Genomic DNA, 19,144 nt, shown 5'->3' on the forward strand with positions numbered 1-19,144 from the left:
GGAGTGTATGCCGCGTTTTCCAAGCGGGAACAGTCTCCACGTTCTGTGAGCACCGGTGTTGCCGGCGGCCGTTGTGATCCTGGCAATAGATATTCTGTGTCGTCTCCGGGCCAAAGAGCCCGCCGTTGTTACTTTATCTTATCGAACGTGCCTTGCAAGCGAGCCGAGTAGTCATGCCCTATACCTAAGTCTATCATGAAAAAAAAAAAAAAGAAAAGAGGAGGGGGATGTGAGGCGGTGTTCGAAAGTTTGTTAACCGTGTTCCAACCTGTGCAAAAATCTGTTTAAGCCACGTTCGCCGCAGTACATCGGTACTTTGCGGAAAAGCGTACTATGATTTGTAAGGGGGTTAGCAATACTAGGCATGGGACACGGCACATTTTGTTCAATTGCTCAGGCATGTATAGACGTATAATTCTGAGTACTTGTATGATCGCTGACACCTAAAAAAGTTACTGGCAATCATTTGGAGCAGCGTATGACATTCCCATCACCCTAAAAAATCTGTGCTGAAGGTTTTTTTGTTTTCTTTCTTCACCTCAGTTTCACGTATTCTACGAATTTCGAAGTCGCCAGCGTGGCTGATCCACATTTGAGTTTGCAGCCTGTCAAAGGATCTGACTGGCAAGGCAAATGTTGATGTGGTTTTTATCATTGTTGGCTCAGTGGGTGGTTCAATATACAACCATTATTGAAATAGTAGTGTTCATGTTCCCTCTACATGATTTAGGATATTTTAAGTGGTTTGTACATAAGTCGAGCCCGCTTATAACGAACTTGAGCATGACGCGGCATCCGTTCGCTGTATGACGAAGTTCATAGTAAATAAAACACAGCTTTAAAAAAGTTGTGAGGGAAAGCACACATTTTTTTTTTTCTCGAAAATGTCAGTGATGCACGTGTTTCGACGAGCACAAGCGATAACAAGAATGGTCTCGAGTTTATTTAAAGCAGCAGCGTGCTCTTTATCGAGGCCCGTGGCATATCCAGGCTGCCCGAGGCTGTTAATGTAGCCATTTGCTACAACCACGCTTGTGGGCACTGGCTTCAAAGTTACGTCATCCTCGCCGTCCGATTTTTCAAAATCGCTCTTGCCGTGCACTTCATTCACAATGCCCTCATCCGTGCACAGTTCCGCAGTGTCAGCATCATTATTGGCCGTAGTTAAATTATCGCAACAGATGTGCCGCACGCCCTCCCACGTCAAAGTGCCAGAAATCGCCGCCAGAGTGGTCCGGTTCGGAAGCTTCAGGCTCGGCATCGGGTCCGACATCGACAAAGTCAGCCTCGCGAAAACAGTTTCGCCATGGTCGCAAAGATTTCGAGCGCGGGTTTCGCACACATGTGGCCGTCACTGCCGGCCACGCAGCCATCACCATCTCTATGGCTAAATACAGGGACACAGGACGCGTCAAGTTGGCTGCCGGGATGGTAACAGATATGAGCAAGCGCTCCACAACGCGGCACCTATAATAAGTCTTAAACGCGCGGCCCAAGCCAAGCGGTCACACTTTCGACGTTTTGTTCAGCGACAGAAAAAAGCACTGAAGGTCTCCCGTTCGCCATCCCGACCACGCATGAACAACGAGCAAGACACGCACGCGCGACGTAACAGCTAGAACTCGTGGAACTACTCTGGGCCCGTTTCTACTGAAAAACGAAACTTCTGAATTTGAGCCAGTGTGGCTGGCATTGCGGAGCAGTGGAGACGGGCGGAGTTGCCATGAAGAGAGGAGACCAGACTTGCGAGAGACACGCAAATGAGTTGCGATTGAGTGATGACAGGGGAGCATACGGCGGGAAGGCGCAAGAAGGCAGGCCAGGTAGCTTGGCCACGAAACGTGCAACTCGCGCGTTTGGAAAACTTGGGCGAGTGGTCTGAGCGCGCAGAGGCAGCGCCTAGGGGGCGCTGGCAGAGGTCGAAGAATTGCGTTGTGGTGCTGGCAGACTTGCGCGGCTCCACTAACTTCGATAATTCGCAATTCATTCCTTGTAAAAGCCGTTTTTGCGCTTCCCAATGTATACAAAGGGCATGCTGAGCCGAGTGCGAAAACAGGTTTTGAACACGGAACGAATAGCGAATTTGTCAATTCCAATGGGGTCAACGTTACTAGAACGTTGGGTGGGGTAGCACAAACGTGTGCACTGGAACGATACACCGATGGAGACATGCTACAGACGATTGGGTAAAGTCGATGGCCGACGGTGTTGGAAAATGGTCTGAGCACTCAGGACCGGCGACGCCAACGATAGTGTAACTATACCAGCGATCAAAATCTGAGGGGAGACTGGTTGGTCGACCGGTATTCAAACGATCGGTGGCCGTGTGAAAACACTGGCCTCATCTGGTGATGCGAGGTGCTCAGTGTAACGGGGGACAAAGAACAGGGGGGTTGCGTTACAAAAAATAGAATGGTCGGGGAGAACGACAAGTAGAGAGCTGCGGAGGCAGGGTCGGTGTTTAACAATATGAATATATGGGCACTTCGCCAATGGTCTATAGGTGGTGAAAAGGGGTTTCCAGGGAAGTGGCCGGAGCACCGACTCTGTTCGCTGCAACCGATAGGCCACGCTCAGAGACGTTTGTTGTAAGTGCGACTTTGTGTCATTTAAATGATGTAGTTTCCTCGGTCATGCGGGTATCATTCGTTTTAAGTGAGGCCGTTGTATGCGGGCTCGATCATTTTTGAATGCAAGCCTTCTTTTTATACTGCTGCAAACCTTGTTTTGAATCATAAAAAATCCATGTTTCTTTTTTTTTGTTGTTACCTGCTCCAAATTTTTATTTTAGTTCTCTGAAAAATTGCTTCAAATTCTATTTTGGCTGTTGCACGCCTGCCTGTGGGTAAAGAAATTGTTTGCCTCTGAGACACCCAAGCACAATAAAGGTAAGCCCACCTGCATAGCGCTCGATCGAAGCGCATGCCCGTTGAGCATTCGGTGTCTGCGCGTCGGCAGATGCAGGCACAGTGCCTCGCGTCCCAGACGTGTGCACCACTGCAGTGGCTCGCCATCCAGGCGTTGTTGCAAACGCACTGGCAGCGATCCTCTCGATAAGTTTGGCCCCGGCTGCAGTGGTGAGGACGCACCTGCAGCCGGCACGCCGAGCACCGATAAAGAAACGAAGCCTTTGTTCAATGTATATATAACATCCTTCAATACAGCTAACACACACAATTATCGTGTATTATAATGAAATAAACAAAAATTGTGGTTACGCTGATACCAGATCAACAGCAAGTATCCGTTTGTAATGAACATCGTATAGAATGAAGTAAATGAAAATTGCGGTTTTGCTCGTATCAGCAGCTGTATTCCTGTATAACGAATATCGTAAATAATTGAATCAAAATTGTGGTTGTGCTGATATCAGTTCAACAGAAGGTATACGTTTATAATGAATATTGTTTATATCGAAGCTACCTTCTTATCAAACATGAGAGTTCGCTTCAGTGAGGTATCACATTTATTATAGGGTAGGTGAAGTTAGTTATGATTTTGCAAATTGGTCTTGCAGAAGCCTGAAAGGTTAGTGAAATGGCAGCATTGTTTCTTTCTCGGTTCTAGAACGAAGCTGCAAAGGAAAACCTTACTTGTCCCCAGGCCTCGCAATCTGCCAATTTCTGTCTTTCAAATGCAAGTTGAGGGTTCGAATTTTATTCGCAGTATTCCCGCTTTTATCACGCTGTCTTGTAATACTTTCTGTATGGTTGTTAGACTCTTTAGGCCGGGCTAGATGCATAGATTATTCATACAGGAGTTCATCATCATTTTCTGTTTGCCCATATATTATGCTATCACACTACGCGTAGCTTTAAAAAGCTTCTGCCAATGTCAGATAAAACATTTTATTGTCGCAGTGATTCATATTAAATACGGTACATGATCGTCGGACTGGGGCGTCTTTCCGCTATCGACTTTCATTCGAATCTCCCTCGCCCATACTAAGGGTGGACGTGATGCCACATGTCTTCCTCTACGCTGCTCTCTTTGAACTAAGTGCTGACATAAGACTAGAGCTACTGTAGTTGGCCAACGCCACTGTGATTTACTGCATTCGTAATCTTGTCTTTAAATGTGCTGTAGAAAAATAAGCGGTTCCTCTCGTGTCAAAATATAAGCCCTTGCCGCCAGAAAACGTGAAAAAAAAAAATACGCGGGTCACGACGCCACTTCATAGATTCTGACTGCGCCTGCTAGGGTCTACATAACTTTTTATTGCAATGACAATTACATGGACACTCCAGGCACATATTCGTCCTCGGTATCGCCGTCATGTTCCGTATTAAATCGCCGATCACGCCGTCCTGTGTGCCATTATTACCCAGCTGTTTTAAACTGGGTGCTATATTGTTAATACAGTGATATGGCCTGAAAGGTGTTTTCGCTGGGAGTGACGAATTTGTCTACAAAATCTAATCTATCCGTCAAGTATTACTTGAAATATCTTACTTTGATCTCTCTTTGAGTCTTATTTATCGCCACGAATTGCCTTGCCGCGGAAATTGCAGCTATTGAACTTTTGCCAGAACTACAGATTAGCAAAGACGTTTTCGATTTACGTTTTGCCATGTGCATACTTTCTACAACATATGAGGCATTCGCTCCACGGTCGTCCAAACGACCGGCCCTGAGTATCGGCAGAAGGACCACGTACCTTGCACTCGCAGCGGCATTGGGCATGTTCAACGAGGCGCACATTCTTGAAGCCCTCGAAGTTGATGGTGTTAGACTTGTTCGAGGCCAGCCGCAGGGCGAACACCTGTCGCGAGGGGGAGAAAGCTCTTGAACATGTCGTGGAAAGCTATGCAAGGCTTTTCAGCTAACATATACGCAACAGTATTGTTCCGAGCCGTTAGCAACGCATCTGCGCATTTTTTTTTTTTGTTCCGCCAATCTGCATGATCAAAGATTGTTGAATGAACTTTTTTCGTTAGTCACTCTGGTGAAATAGCTGCAATGCGAAAGTTATTTTGCTGCAATGCAAAATAATTGCCAATTTGATAAGCAATTCAAGGTTAACAGATTGCTTAACTTTTAAGCATGTAACAAAAATACACAGTTGAACATTTGTTCAGCAACGTTGCATTATTCACCTATGCTGAGACAGCCGTCGTTAGAATTTTTCACAGGCTTCTTTTTCTTTATAGGACACAAAATGAAAGTCTACTTAAAGCTGTAGTTAGCTGAAACATGCACTGCACATTCGTTCTAGCCTAAAAATACACTATAAAATTTATGAGCACTTTTAGGTAGTGCTAGTGCTCAAGTTAATAATGGGCACTGACTAAAGAAGGCATCTTTTGCCTTCTTGTTGTCGTCGCCCCCCCCCCCCCCCTTTTGCTTTCAGCGCGCCCGCTGGTGCGAAATGAGAGAAAAAGTGCTTAAGGCGCGCGGCGAATCTCCGCAACTCCATCCTATGCGTCTCTGGTTTTAATTTAAAATGTTCTTGCAGCATTCGATTCGTGAGGCAATATAGCTGTTTCAATGAATCCACTTGATGATTCCATAGAAAAGTGTTGCAGGGCTCCTTGAAATAGCTACATTGGGACTTTCCCAGTGACACGCAAAACATGGACATTTACAGCATGCACGCTATGGCAGCGATTTAATGCATGCCATAATAAATTGACCGAAGAAAGAAGAGAAGATAACGACAAGTTAACGTGAGTATCGGGCCTCCAGTGTGGGAAGTGGATCAAAGATACCCGAAATTTTTATGTTAATGTGCTGCAATATAGTTTGCATGAGCATAACTTACATATAAAGAAGCAATTAAAAAATTTTGAAGTAATTTTACGACTTTTCAAAATCAATGGTAATGTCATGTTGCTACTCACGGCCCGCTGTAATTCGTAATGTACTTAAATTATATTCTAAAAATTTCAGAAAAGCAATTTAATTAGGTTGCTTTTAAGGAGGGTAATATTGCCGTATCTGATTTATAGAGCGATAAACAAAATTTAACATTAAGTTAAAATTGTTGGAGTTAGACCAATTAATAATTATTGGAGTTCAACGTTCCAAAACCACCTTACGATTATGAGACGCCGTAGTGGCGGGCTCCGGAAATTTCGGCCACCCGGGGTTCCACCCACCTAAACCTAAGCACACAGGCCTCAATCATTATCGCCTCCACCGAAAATGCGGTCAGCGCGGCCAGAATTCGATCCTGCGGGTCAGCAGCCGAGTGTCTTAGCCACTAGACTACCCTGGCGAATTGTTAGCGTTAGACTCACCCATATGAATTGTACAGACATTGTCAGAAAAACGCGATACGATTTTGACTGGATTTTGGGCGAATACTCATTTTGTTACGCTCCTATAGTGCCGCTTTGATATATTAACATGAATGGATGATAAGGATGGCTTTTATAGTGTTTTGATAGTGCCCATAAGTTTCTTCTCTCTTTTTTTTTTTCAGTCGTGCCCATATGCATACAAAGTGATCATAAAGACCTATTTTCAAAATTGGCGCCTGTATTAACATTTAACCTCGAGTTTCGCTTCCTGGTGAACTTTGAGCCCGTTTATTCATGATACCGAGCAACATTAACAGCTCAAATTTCTATGCGGTTCAATTTAGTCCTCTATTTTCACTATCTCCCGAAAAGAACCGCTAGCAGCTGTTAATGTGAGTATCGGAAACGAAATGTGCCGGCAAGAATACACCACCGCGCCTGACGTGCACATGGTGTGGCGAGATTGAGCAGCAAAAGAAAGAAAAATGTGATGTGCACGTGACTTTTGTTTAGTTCGTATAGTTCACTTTCGAAGGTGTTCACCGCCAGAGGATAAACTGGTTCTACGCGACCAATAGGAAAAATCTTTTTCTGGTCTCTTAATGGTAAGAAAGGTTTCCCCTATAGCCTCCTGTCTTTTCTGAGAAAATTACATAGGTGTGTTTTAATTCGACAGTGCACGTGGATACTTGACTAACCATGCTACAGAATAAGCGGAGAGATTGTTTTATTGAAAGCGTGCCCGACTAACTACAATTGCACGACTACGTTTAACTGTTGGTACCTGTGTACCACGTTAAACTATATATATAACTTGCTTTTTTTTTCTGTCGTAAGTATGAAAGTCGCACAAGTTCTCACTTGGAATAATTTGAATCCATGTAAAAGTCTATCGTGCATGATATTGTAGGCCTGAAACGTTGTTTTACCCGCCTATTTTTGGCGCCTAAAACGCGATTTCTTTAGTGCCTGAAAATCCGGCATCTAACCATAAGGCCGCCACTAGAAGGCTTTTGGAAATTCTCGACCACCTGGGGTTCTTTAACGTTCACCTAAATCTAAGTACACGCACTAGACATTTCGCCTCCATCGAAAATGCAACGGCCGCAGCCGGGATTCGATCCCGTAAACTTCAGGTTAGCATAGAAGTACTTGTTGTTGGGCTAGTTGGTTCGTCATACTGAGGGGTAATTCTAGACGCCTAAAGCACCACAGAAAGAAATAATCACAGAGAAAGAGCGTCAACTCGCAACTGATTTATTTGCAGGAGAAACGCGGGAAGTATATCAGTCAGTCGTCTTGCGCAAGTCTGATTTTTGCGCTTCGTTGCTTGATTAGATATGCCAGTTGTACGTCCTCAGTTTATGTCTGTGGTCATGTGACTAGGTGAAGTAGTGTGCTCTGCACATGCGTGGTGCGGCTATATATTTCCTGCGTTGCTCCTGCAAATAAATCAGTTGCGAGTTGACGCTCTTTAGAGAGTTTTAGTACTGCGTACGTGGCGGCGTTGCGTACGTAAGGACGCCACGTAGTGCGCATGCGCAGACCGCAACGCGCACGTATCGCGTTACGTACGCACGCATCAGATGCGTGCGTGCGTACGTATGAGGTGATCGCGCCGCTCTCGAACAAGTTTGCGACAACGCGAGACTTTGTTTTGCAAAATGGCGGCATCGAAGGCAAGCACCGACCGGCTCTGTGGCTTAAAATATGGCCATAATCTGGCTATAACACTTGGATTGGCTCACATCGGCTGTCAACAGCACGTGCTTCTAGTTTGATATACCAGATGGCGCAACACGCTTCACGCTCGTTACGTACGCGGGTACTACGGCGTACTAAAAGGCGATTAGTGGCAAACGACGCCACGTAACGCAAGGCGCTTGCGTGATGCGTACGTAGCACCATTCCGCAGTACTAAAACTCTCTTTTCTCTGTAATTACTTCTTCCTGTGGTGCTTTAGGCGTCTAGAATTACCCCTCGGTTCAAGTTAGCGGTCAAGTAATGGAAATGCTGACCTGTCTAGTGACGTTTCGGAAAGCGCTGGCCCTGCAGCGCAGCAGGTGGTGTCCGCAGCATCCGGCGCAGCGCTCCACGTCGGCGCATGTCGGGTAGAAGAGCGCGTCCGGGTCCCGCGGCTGTGGCACCCGCACGGGCACCGGCCGAGGGCTGCACGTGGCTCGCTTGTCCAGGCGCAGGGTCCGCTCTGCGTGCGCCACAGCCGCATTTTTAAAGACCATAGTCTCTCTTGGGGACCTTCGACGCAAAAATTTCGGTCTGTCAGTCTGTAAATTTGTCTGTTTGTCCACTCTTGCCGGCATCGGGTACTTGAAACGGTTGAGCGTCCACGCTTGCGCAATTCTCAATTAAAAAAGCAATTATTGCGCATGTCTGGGGCACCATACCAACACGCACATATTCTGCACATGCATCTCTCGCTAGAAAACGCGTACATAAGTAATTTTAAGCACCGTACCGCTTACCGTGCAACGCTTGCACGGAACGGGGAATGTTTCCCGCGCTTTGCCTAGACGAGATGGTGGTGGCACCTACCGGTCGCCTCGCGTTCTACAGCTTATCACCTCTGAGACGGGCGCGCACGGCCACGCGCGTTGTTTTCCAAAAGAAACTGCCAGATGGCGCTCACATCTCACGTGTGGCGTGACTTGATGCGCTCGTTTGCCTCCGCTGCACGCTCGAGGCACTCTAACGCAGCGCCTCCGGAATACCATTCACCGACTTTCTTGCGCAGAACATGAAATAATTGTTTTGTACACTCTCTCCACACGCAAGACGATCGTCTTTTGACGACATTTGCTGATTACATGCAGATACGGAGCCATTTTTTTTTCATTTTTCCAAACACCCAGGCTTCAACAGGTAGAACGGTTACGCCCGTTGTCGACGGTTGGTTCATTCATCGTGCACCTTTCATGGCATCGTTCCGATTTAATAAATGCGAAGCAGCTTTTGCTTGGGCCTGTGTCTGTCCCTCGGCGACCTTGCGCTCCCCCTCCGCGCATGCGCCAACTCTCCCCCATCTTTTCGCGTGGGCGCGAGAAGGTGGGAGGAGGTGGCTGAGCGCTGCCTCCGCTTCGTTTCCCCTCTCCCGTTTATCTGTCTGTCGCAGCTGTGCGCTCGTATATAATGCTGCGCTCGCACCATTGCACTCGCCTAGCAGCGCTTCGTGTTCACTTCGCGTCACACACGCAGTGATACACACAGATATGGGAGGGGGTAACATAAGCGGTACACATCATATACACAACTCCATACACGGAAATATACAAATGGAAACACAAGTGAACACCACCGCTGCTTCGCATCCCCACATATTCCACGGTCGCCTTTAGTGAAATATGGTGCAATTCTAACTACTTAGCGCACAGACTCCTATATAGAGCCTCCTTAGCGCTTACTCACTGTCACTGACACCATGACTGAAATAATGCGCCATGTCTTGGCGTCCCTTGGCCCAACTGGCCCCTGTGCCATAAAACACCACACCGCCATCATCATCATCATCATCATCATTCTTGGTCGAGTCTATGGCGAGTTGCCATGACTGTACTACGTTTAACACATCAGGTGCAAAGCTTCCATGCCAGAAGTGCGCTTAGCAAAATATATAACTCCGCGCGTCTAACTCCAGGGTCCGCAAAAGCCGCGTTCGGAAAGCACGTCACCTCTCCGACCGGCGCCAACTCCGCCGCAGCAGCCATACTAGAGGGCACTCTGGCGCTGCGACCGTTCAGCGACCATGGGAATGGTGGGTAGTACACACATTTGCCTAGTCTTCGTACTTGCGGCTTCGTTTATTACTGGTTACGGTTTTGTTTTGAAAGAAAGAACAAACCCTTTTGAACTTAGGGACTTGATTCGAAATGGTAAGCCTAAAAGAATAAGGTTGTGAACGCGCAAACGGTGAAAATTTGCTAATTTATGTTTTAGTGAAAAAACAGCTCCAAGCCACACGAACACACACGGAGCCAGAAGCAGGCCAGAAGTATGAAAATTAGACAAATGTGGGTACTACCCATAATTCCCATGCTCGCTGAAGCACCGTGTGTTGCAACTCCCACAGAAACTAGCGCCAGAGTTCCCTCTAGTAAGTATTGTGGGAAACTCTATGGCAGGAACAACGTGCAGCCGCGGCGTGTGCATAATGTTGGAGGTCATGATTCTCCAGAACACGCCGACGCTGTAAGAGAGGGGAGTCCCCGCGGCAGAGAAAGCTTCAACTCAAAGGGGGAGAAGGAAAGTGCGTGAGAACGATCGGCGCATTTCGCGAGGAACGCATGTTCTCGTTTTGTAAGAATATGCTCCGAAGCTTTTCTTTTTGCCTTTTTTTAACAGCGCACATACTCACTCCGTTGTTCAGCCGGTGCGTCACCTTGCATGATCTCTTCATCAATGGTATCCGCCTGGTTACTCCTTGGGGTGTCCAACAGTTTTCTGCCTGGTCACAGTCATGCAGAGAGCAACGTGACAGAGCTCAGCACATGCAACGGCAGTATTTTGGAGCGATTACAATGCGGCTCGTAATAAGCGGTAAATGCGAAAATATGAAAGGCTCACGTTCATAGGTGGCGTGACCGGTCGCCTGCAGGTGCTGTCTCATGATGTTCCCTTCGTACGAGCGTATCTGCCACAGAAGGTAGCCTGCTGGGGACGATAGAATGTACCGTTATGTCGGATCCGTGCTTCGACTTCATCGCAATGAGATAAAACACCCGATTCGCAAAGAGATGTTCTCGTTCGTTCTTCGTTAAGTGAGCTGGTGACAGTGTGACACCGAGGTGGTGTTCCAGCATGCGCGAGCGAAGCTTGCCCCCCCCCCCCCCCCCCCCGAAGTAACCTTTTGCAAGCCAGCGGGAGAGTGAGGGCGTGGCTGAACCCTCCTCCACCACCCTACTTTTACATGTTAGCCGAGCTCAAAAATGCCCAAGATGGGCCGCAGAAACGGCAATCTCCGCTCACTATATGGTCCCTGTGGCAGTCGTACACCCAGTACTTGTTTTTTTGTTGTTGTTGTTAATTGCCAGTTGAAGCGCCGGATCCAGACAAATGACGGCAAATGACGTATACAGATGACGGCACCGAATTGGCTTGTTCTTGCCATGCTGTGCATTTCAAGCCCGTTGTTCCTCTTTTATTAAACCGTAACTTAAATATCACTCGTAGCTTTTCGCTCGTTCGTAACTGTACAGCCCTGTGGCCAGCGTGTGTGTTCCAGCGCACAAGTCGGAATGCAGGATGGAACAGAGGCAGCTGTTGATATGGACAGCTATAGACTTAGATTTAAATTACGTTCATAAAAAAAATGCTGGAGGACACACACATCAGCCACGCGGATTCTCGGTGCGTATAGAACGTGGTTGCAGCGAATCAAATGTCACTTCGCGTGGTAACTTGAACCGCTATAACGAACACTGATACAGCGAACTATTGGTTTTGGCGAACTAAACATCAACTTTGGTTGGTCGCGCTTTATTTCTATGACGTTTATTATTTTCATATTGAACCGAAAAAAATGAGCACCTACGCGATATCGACTGTAGCAAACAAAGGCTTTTAAAACACACAAAACTGAAACTTTCTAACGTGAGAGACAATATCATTGCTGAAAGGCAATGCAAATTTTTTTTATAGTTAATTGTGTTTTTTGAATTATGTGTAGTTTAAGGTGTGGTCACATCTTCCTTCAAATCATTACGTGCAGACTTGTTCTGTCGAACGGAGTATTGCTGTAGTTCCAGCATCTGGCGTTTCGGTCTGTTTTCACTTAAGGCTACAAGGCGGCAGGTAAGGAATACGTCGTTAATACTGGTTTAAAAACCTAGAATGATTTTGTTTTGTTTCTGTATCTAAATGCATCGCTCGAGCCGTATTACCGATCTGTTAATGTCGATTTCTACCTATACTGTTAAAACAAATACCGAATGTAACGAACTTACGGTCCCCATATGCTACATATTGTTATGAAGAAATTCGACTGCATGCAATGCGTGTTATCTATTCCGTAATCGTGAAAGTATGTATACTTGCCGTAAGTGCCTATTCGCCGCCATGAGGCGCTTGTGCCACCCGAGCACATGCGCAGCACATCGTGCAAGTCGTGAGCCTCGTTCAGCTGGCGGACAACTTGCACCGGGATCTGCGCAGACAGTCGTTAAAGGCGGCCTTGGGGCGACACGTATGCAATAGCCGAGTTTCGAATACTTGCGCCTATATCAGCTATAGGCCCGTAAGCGAGGAATCGGTAAAACACGCGGAAATTAGGCTCATGCATCGTTCGCGAGTAAAGGTGACGAGTAAACAGTTCTTGAAGTGAAACATCACAAGTCTTCGGCCGCCATTACGGTCAAGTAATTGACCGCCATTACGTAATTGACCGCCATTACGCTCAATTGCGGGGAAAGTCCGGCTGAGTAAAAATACAGCATAGATCTTTGTCCCATTTCCATCTTAATCCCGTGCGCAAGCATGCGGTGAAAATCCCACTGCACTGCGAGTTTTGATGCTTCGTGATGTTTCCTGCTGCTCTTTCTTCGGCGTTCTTGACGTTAAAACATGCGTCTGTTTCTTTTGCGGTGCGCTAGCTCTCACACCCAAAGAACACTCGGCGACCAGTCGCTTCTTTCGGCGCCCGTTCTCGCTGCTCAGCACCCCGGCATCGTTGCGAGACAGGCGATGAATAACGGCCCCAGACACGAGTCTCCCAGCAGCCGGGGACGCTCGTAGATGTCAGTTTCGGAAACGTATAAACTGTCCTCGCAGAATGCGCAAACAGCAGAGCAAAAAGGCGGAAACGCGACTCGAGGAATGCTCACACACGCGGCTGTTGCTGGCTTGGCGCCCGACGTCTATAGACGTCAGGGACGACGATGCATTGCGACGTCTCGTGCGACCGCACGAGAGCTGCTGGCAGCTGTCTGCACGGACCGCGCAGGGGTTTGTCGCATTCATGACATATGCAGACACCGGAGTTGGGGACTAGAGAACAATTGCTATTTATATTGAAGGGATAAGTTTACACGATCATCATCATCATCAACAGCCTGACTACGTCCACTGCAGGACAAAGGCCTCTCCCATGTTCCGCCAGTTAACCCGGTCCTGTGCATGCTGCTGCCAATTTACACCCGCAAACTCCTTAATCTCGTCTGCCCACCTAACCTTCTGTCTCCCCCTAACCCGCTTGCCTTCTCTGGGAATCCAGTCAGTTACCCTTAACGACCAGCGGTTATCCTGTCTACGCGCTACATGCCCGGCCCAGAAGAAATGGACATGGGCCGGGCATGTAGCGCGTAGACAGGATAACCGCTGGTCGTTAAGGGTAACTAACTATTAAAAATATATATGCAAATATGGAGTGGCAGTTGATGCCAGCTACTGGTAAAATCTGTTGGATCGTTATACAAGGTTAATTAATGCAATACTGCACTCGTTAGCAGATGCAAATTACCTCCGAGTTAATGTGGGTAATTGTACTTGCTTATATAAATGTTCGGCGTATTCGTTCTCCGAAAGTTGAAAATGGCAAAAAAAAAGCCGAACTACTTCGTAACATAACATGCACAATTGGCAAGCGGATTGTGGCGCGTATTTCCCAGAACGATCGATTCGCATCTGGCAATAAGTCATTGGATCAACAACTGCACAGCACACCTGTATATAGAGTCGCGCCCCGCCGCGGTAGTCTATAGTGGCTATAAGGTACTCGGCTGCTGACCCGCAGGTCGCGGGATCGAATCCCGGCTGTATTTTCGATGGAGGCGAGAATGCTGTAGGCCCGTGCGCTCAAATTTGGGTGCACGGTAAATTTTCGAAGACCTCCACTCTCTCATAACCATATGGTGGTTTTGAGACGTTAAGCCGCACGTATCAATCACCTGCATGTAGAGTCGCGCTTTTTGCACGGGACATGTACACATATTTAATATGTACGCGCGCATGCGACGGAACGCCTCATCGTGCATCGAAATAAATGAAGGCAGCCGAATTAACTTTGTTCGTATTACCTTGCGCTCGTTTTATCAGGCGCAGTCGAACATAAAGTGCCCTGAATGTTATAGACTGTTGCAGACTGGCGTCTGAGTGACGCCAGTCTGAAACTGAACTTAAAGAAGTGCCGATTTGCAGCTCGGCAGTTGACAATACTCGGCTACGTCGTGTCCAAGGACGGAATTCTCCCCTATCCAGCCAAGCTTCGGGCCGTGACCAAGTTCCCCAAGCCGACATCCGTCAAGGAACTGCGCAGTTTCATAGGACTGTGTTCTTACTTTCGGCGCTTCATCCGAAACTTCGCGTCTATCGTATCGCCGCTGACAAAGCTCCTCGGTAGTAACGGGCCTCTCCATTCATGGTCATCACAGTGTGACGACGCATTCACAACGCTCCGTCGTTTACTGACGTCGCCTCCCATACTCCGCCACTACGACCCTACTGCCCCTACAGAGGTACACACGGACGCCAGTGGTGTCGGTCTCGGCGCTGTCCTTGCGCAGCGCAAACCAGGGTTCCCGGAATATGTCGTGGCGTATGCAAGCCGTACGCTTACAAAAGCCGAGACTAATTACACCGTCACTGAGAAAGAATGTCTGGCAATCGTCTGGGCCCTTACCAAGTTCCGACCTTATTTATATGGTCGCCCATTTGATGTAGTCACCGACCATCACGCACTATGCTGGTTGTCATCATTGAAAGATCCTTCAGGCCGTCTCGCCCGGTGGGCACTTCGCCTGCAAGACTACGACATCCGCGTGCTGTACCGCAACGGAAGGCAACATGCTGACGCCGACGCCCTGTCGCGCTCTCCCTTGCCTGACGACAATGCCCACGACTCAGCGTCTCACCTTGCCGTTTCTTCCATTAGCATTCATGCCGTTGCTACTGAACAACGCAAGGATCAATGGATTGCCTCACTGATAGACTTGCTGACTGATCCATCCACTACATCCACTCGCGCGTTGCGTCGTCAAGCCCACCATTTCGCCGTTCGCGACGACCTTCTCCACCGACGCAATTACAGCGGTGACGGCCGCCAGTGGCTACTAGTCATACCCCGCAGTCTGCGCTCTGACATATGCGAATTCTTTCATACTGATCTGCAATGTGCGCACTCCGGCGTATCGAAGACTTACCAGCGCATTCGCCAACGGTACTTTTGGCGCGGCATGCACCGCTATGTGCAGAAATTCGTTCGCTCCTGCATAGAATGTCAGCGCCGCAAAACTTCAACGCACCTGTCGCCGGTAGGTCTGCAACCTCTACCTTGCCCTGCCAGGCCGTTTGGGCGCGTTGGCATCGATTTGTATGGGCCACTTCCACTAACGTCGGCCGGTAACCGCTGGGCCATTGTTGCTGTGGACCACCTCACGCGATACGCCGAAACTGCCGCTCTTCCCGCGGCTACAGCGAGCGATGTGGCCTCCTTCCTGCTCCAACGATTCATGCTGCGACACGGTCCACCTCAGGAACTGCTCAGTGATCGAGGCCGCGCCTTCCTGTCTGAAGTCGTCGAAGCCATTCTCGAAGAGTGCAACGTTGTTCACCGCAAAACTGCCGCTTACCACCCGCAGACGAATGGCCTCACCGAACGCTTCAACCGTACGCTCGGCGACATGCTCTCCAAGTACGTCGCCGCCGATCACACAAATTGGGATTCCATTCTACCCTTCGTCACCTACGCATGTAACACCGCCCCTCAGAGCACTACTGGCTTTTCACCTTTCTTTTTATTATATGGAAGGCACCCGTCGCACACCATCGACACTATACTTCCGTACAAGCCAGATCCGTCAGAGTGGGCGCCTATTTCTGCTACAGCCAAGCTTGCTGAAGAGTGTCGAGAGCTTGCAAGGACCTTTACAGCGCATGATCAAGAGCGGCAAAAAGGCATTCGCGCTGACACCAGCACTACTGCGCCCATGTTCCTCCCTGGAGCGCTCGTCTGGCTCTCGATCCCTACCACTTCAACTGGCCTATCTTCAAAACTATTGCCCAAATACGAAGGCCCCTACCGTGTCGTCAAACGCACTTCCCCTGTAAATTACTTGATCGAACCCATCGAACCATCTTCGGACATGCGCCGTCGAGGGCGCGACATTGTCAACGTGGAGCGCCTCAAAGCCTACCACGACCCGATCATAGTAACCAGCTGCTAGGTCGCCAGGCGGCTCCCTCTTCGTACCCGGGGTAGTTGTGGTGAAGCCTTCGAACAGTGGGTCGTCCTCTCCAGCGCCTTCTAGTGGGTTGCCCTTTTTAGCAAGAGGAAGAGCAGCTCGTGCAGAGAGTCGGTACCCGCATTGACTGTCGCTGTCAAGCATCGTCGACAAGTGTCCGCCAATAAACGTCTCAACACAGTGCGTATTTCAGCATCTTCATTCCCAAGCCTCCACAAGATTCCTGCTTCTCGCTTTCCTTGTAATGAAATTCCTGCCTTGTCCTCGTAACCCCGCATCCACTTCCGATGGAGGCGGAAATGTTGTAGGCCCGTGTACTCAGATTTGGGTGCACGTTAAAGAACCCCAGGTGGTCTAAATTTCCGGAGCCCTCCACTACGGCGTCTCTCATAATCAAATAGTGGTTTGGGGACGTTAAACCCCACAAATCAATCAATCAATCAATTGTAACCCCGCATGTAATGAGTCAGATTGCGTTACACTGCGCTCAGCAAAATATCGTAATAAAGTCGGCGGCACGCAATATTTGTCGGACTCCCGTAACGCACCAAATCCATACCTGTAATTGATGCCGTGATGGCACGCTATAGTATGACAGCAAAGGAGGTTTCGTAGGTTTCACACAACTTAAATTCATGTTGTTTTTTTAACACTATGATGAGAAGGCAATCGGGACCGATAGCTTTTTTTCCTTAGCTTTGCCCACATTGATCATGCATGTTACAGGTATACACAAAGCAAAGTAGGCCTTAAAGAAACAAGGGTTAAAATAATAATAACATCTCAAGCTTAACGTCTCAAAACCACGATATGGTTATAAGGGAGGGCTCCGGCAAATTCGATCATCTGGACTTCTTTAACGTGATCCGACATAGCATGCATGTACGCGGTGTCTAGGATTTCGCCTGCATCAAAATTAGACGGCCGCGGTCGGGGCCGAACCGGCGAACTTTAGGTCAGCAGCGAAGCACCATAACATGACCATAACCGCAACGCCACCGCGGCGAAGGGTTGAAATGCGCATGCACTTGGTGAACCTGTGAACAGCTAGCGCGAAATCAAAGTTACTAGAATAACGTTGCGCTCAACGACACTTGGACCCGAAGAATGCGCATGGAGGTTTCTAAGCACTGTGGTTTTGTGAACGTAAACATGTTGGTTTACCCGTGTGGCGTGCTCGTGTACCTCTTCGTACCTGCGTGTCGTTTCGCGCTATACAATGAAGCCTTCAAGAGAACTGTGAATTTCGGGGGACCGCTTAGGAAAAAACAAGTGCATTTTCAATGAGCTTCGCTTCAGAAAAACCAAATGTCGGCAACTGTATAGTAGAAGTGAACCTTTTACACACCTCAAGCAGACGGCTCGGCAAGGACATCATCCTTACCCGTTTCTTGGAGAGATGCGAGTCGGTGGCCGCCCAGCACGAATCCCCGGCTGTGCGCGCTCTCTGCTTGCAGTGGGCGATCTCGGCGAGTCCCGCCAACGTGCACAGCACCGCGAGCATGGTCCCCATGGTTTCCTGGCCCAGCTGCACCACTCGTCACGTAGTTTTTTTATTCTTTTGGTCTATCCTACTCGGGCACTCCGTTGCATCACGTGCTCCACGAGAGCAGACGACGCGATGCTTCGACCCCGGTCCCGTCGTCTGCTTCCGAGACTCGGCCGAAGTGTAGCCCTGCCTGTAACGGCAGTTTCGTGCAGCGCACTGTCCTCTAAAGCTCAGCCAATGTGCGTTTCTTTCTACGCTACACGACGTAGCCCTTCGTTCTTGAAGTCCTACTTTACCGCTTGCGATATCTAAAGAAAAAAGTTACGTATCTGTTGACGCCGCAGAAAGCGCATTTATGTCTTTCTGCCAGTATCTCCAGGTGATTCAACGCGGAACTAGTTGATGAGTTGAGGGAGGATCCTCAGGCGGAGGAATACAATGTGCACAGCAGTGCGCGCTTTTGCGATTGGACTGACAGAGGATGCAGCCTCCGTAGCGCAGCACGCAAATATCACGACGCTGTACCGAGAAAGAGGAGGCAAACCCGCCGCTCGCGGAACGGTGGGCGAGTAGCAAAAAACGTCCCCAAAATACATTCTTCAAAGTCTGCTCGCGCTGTGGTAGGCCTCCTGTCGTTGCTGCAAGCCGGCCAGTTAGTGCTGAGAAAGTTCTCGCCGCTGTCGCGTCGGATGTTGGCGGAAGACGGATAGGACAACGCCAGGGCAGTGGAGGCGATGTCGTCCGCCCCGTTAATCGGATGTCTCCGTGGCATTCCGCGAAGACCTGAGAGGGATGTGTTCCAGCCAGAAAAAATCTTTGTCATCTTGTGTGTAATGGCCGCATCTATATAGCGTTTTAGCCAGGGGCAGTGCTAGGATTTCTCACATAAATATTGTTTCAGAAGATTTCTGGTTATTCGAATAATTGTATAAATAAAGTAATATTAAAAAACCGACAGTCTCAAAGACGTCTTCCCGGAGCCTCCACGAGTAGTTTACCGCCGATCGAAAAACCTACGAGACATACTTACGTCATCCAAAATATCAACGCCAGTCCATGTGGGGTGTCACCCATGTAACAAGGCGCGCTGCAAGGTGTGCCCCCACATGGCCACGTCGCGAATTGTTAAGAGCTCTGCGTCAAACTTCACTCGCCGGATAAAAGGAAATTTCGACTGCGACACGAACAATGCAATTTACTTGCTTCAATGCTCATTGTGTGACCT

General features: G+C 48.6%; 1 protein-coding gene across 3 annotated transcripts in view; it reads right to left on the reverse strand.

The window, feature by feature from the left end:
• Positions 1 to 18,283, reverse strand: part of LOC119178978 (uncharacterized) — a 21,059-nt gene extending 2,776 nt beyond the window's left edge. The window contains exons 1-7 of one of the 3 annotated variants that reach the window (XM_075882014.1): positions 17,779 to 18,278; positions 12,292 to 12,400; positions 10,822 to 10,905; positions 10,613 to 10,702; positions 8,262 to 8,449; positions 4,658 to 4,762; positions 2,899 to 3,089 (exon numbers count right to left, since the gene is read on the reverse strand). In XM_075882014.1, the coding sequence (XP_075738129.1) occupies positions 2,899 to 3,089; positions 4,658 to 4,762; positions 8,262 to 8,449; positions 10,613 to 10,702; positions 10,822 to 10,905; positions 12,292 to 12,400; positions 17,779 to 17,943 (932 nt within the window). In that variant the 5' untranslated portion in view covers positions 17,944 to 18,278. Of the gene's footprint in view, positions 1 to 2,898; positions 3,090 to 4,657; positions 4,763 to 8,261; positions 8,450 to 10,612; positions 10,703 to 10,821; positions 10,906 to 12,291; positions 12,401 to 17,778 lie in introns of all 3 variants that reach the window. The other 2 variants (XM_075882016.1, XM_075882015.1) reach the window with 2 other exon arrangements.
• Between the last annotated feature and the right edge of the window lie 861 nt (positions 18,284 to 19,144).

This window comes from Rhipicephalus microplus, chromosome 2 (genome assembly GCF_043290135.1).
Source record: "Rhipicephalus microplus isolate Deutch F79 chromosome 2, USDA_Rmic, whole genome shotgun sequence".
Taxonomy (NCBI): Eukaryota; Metazoa; Arthropoda; class Arachnida; order Ixodida; family Ixodidae; genus Rhipicephalus; species Rhipicephalus microplus.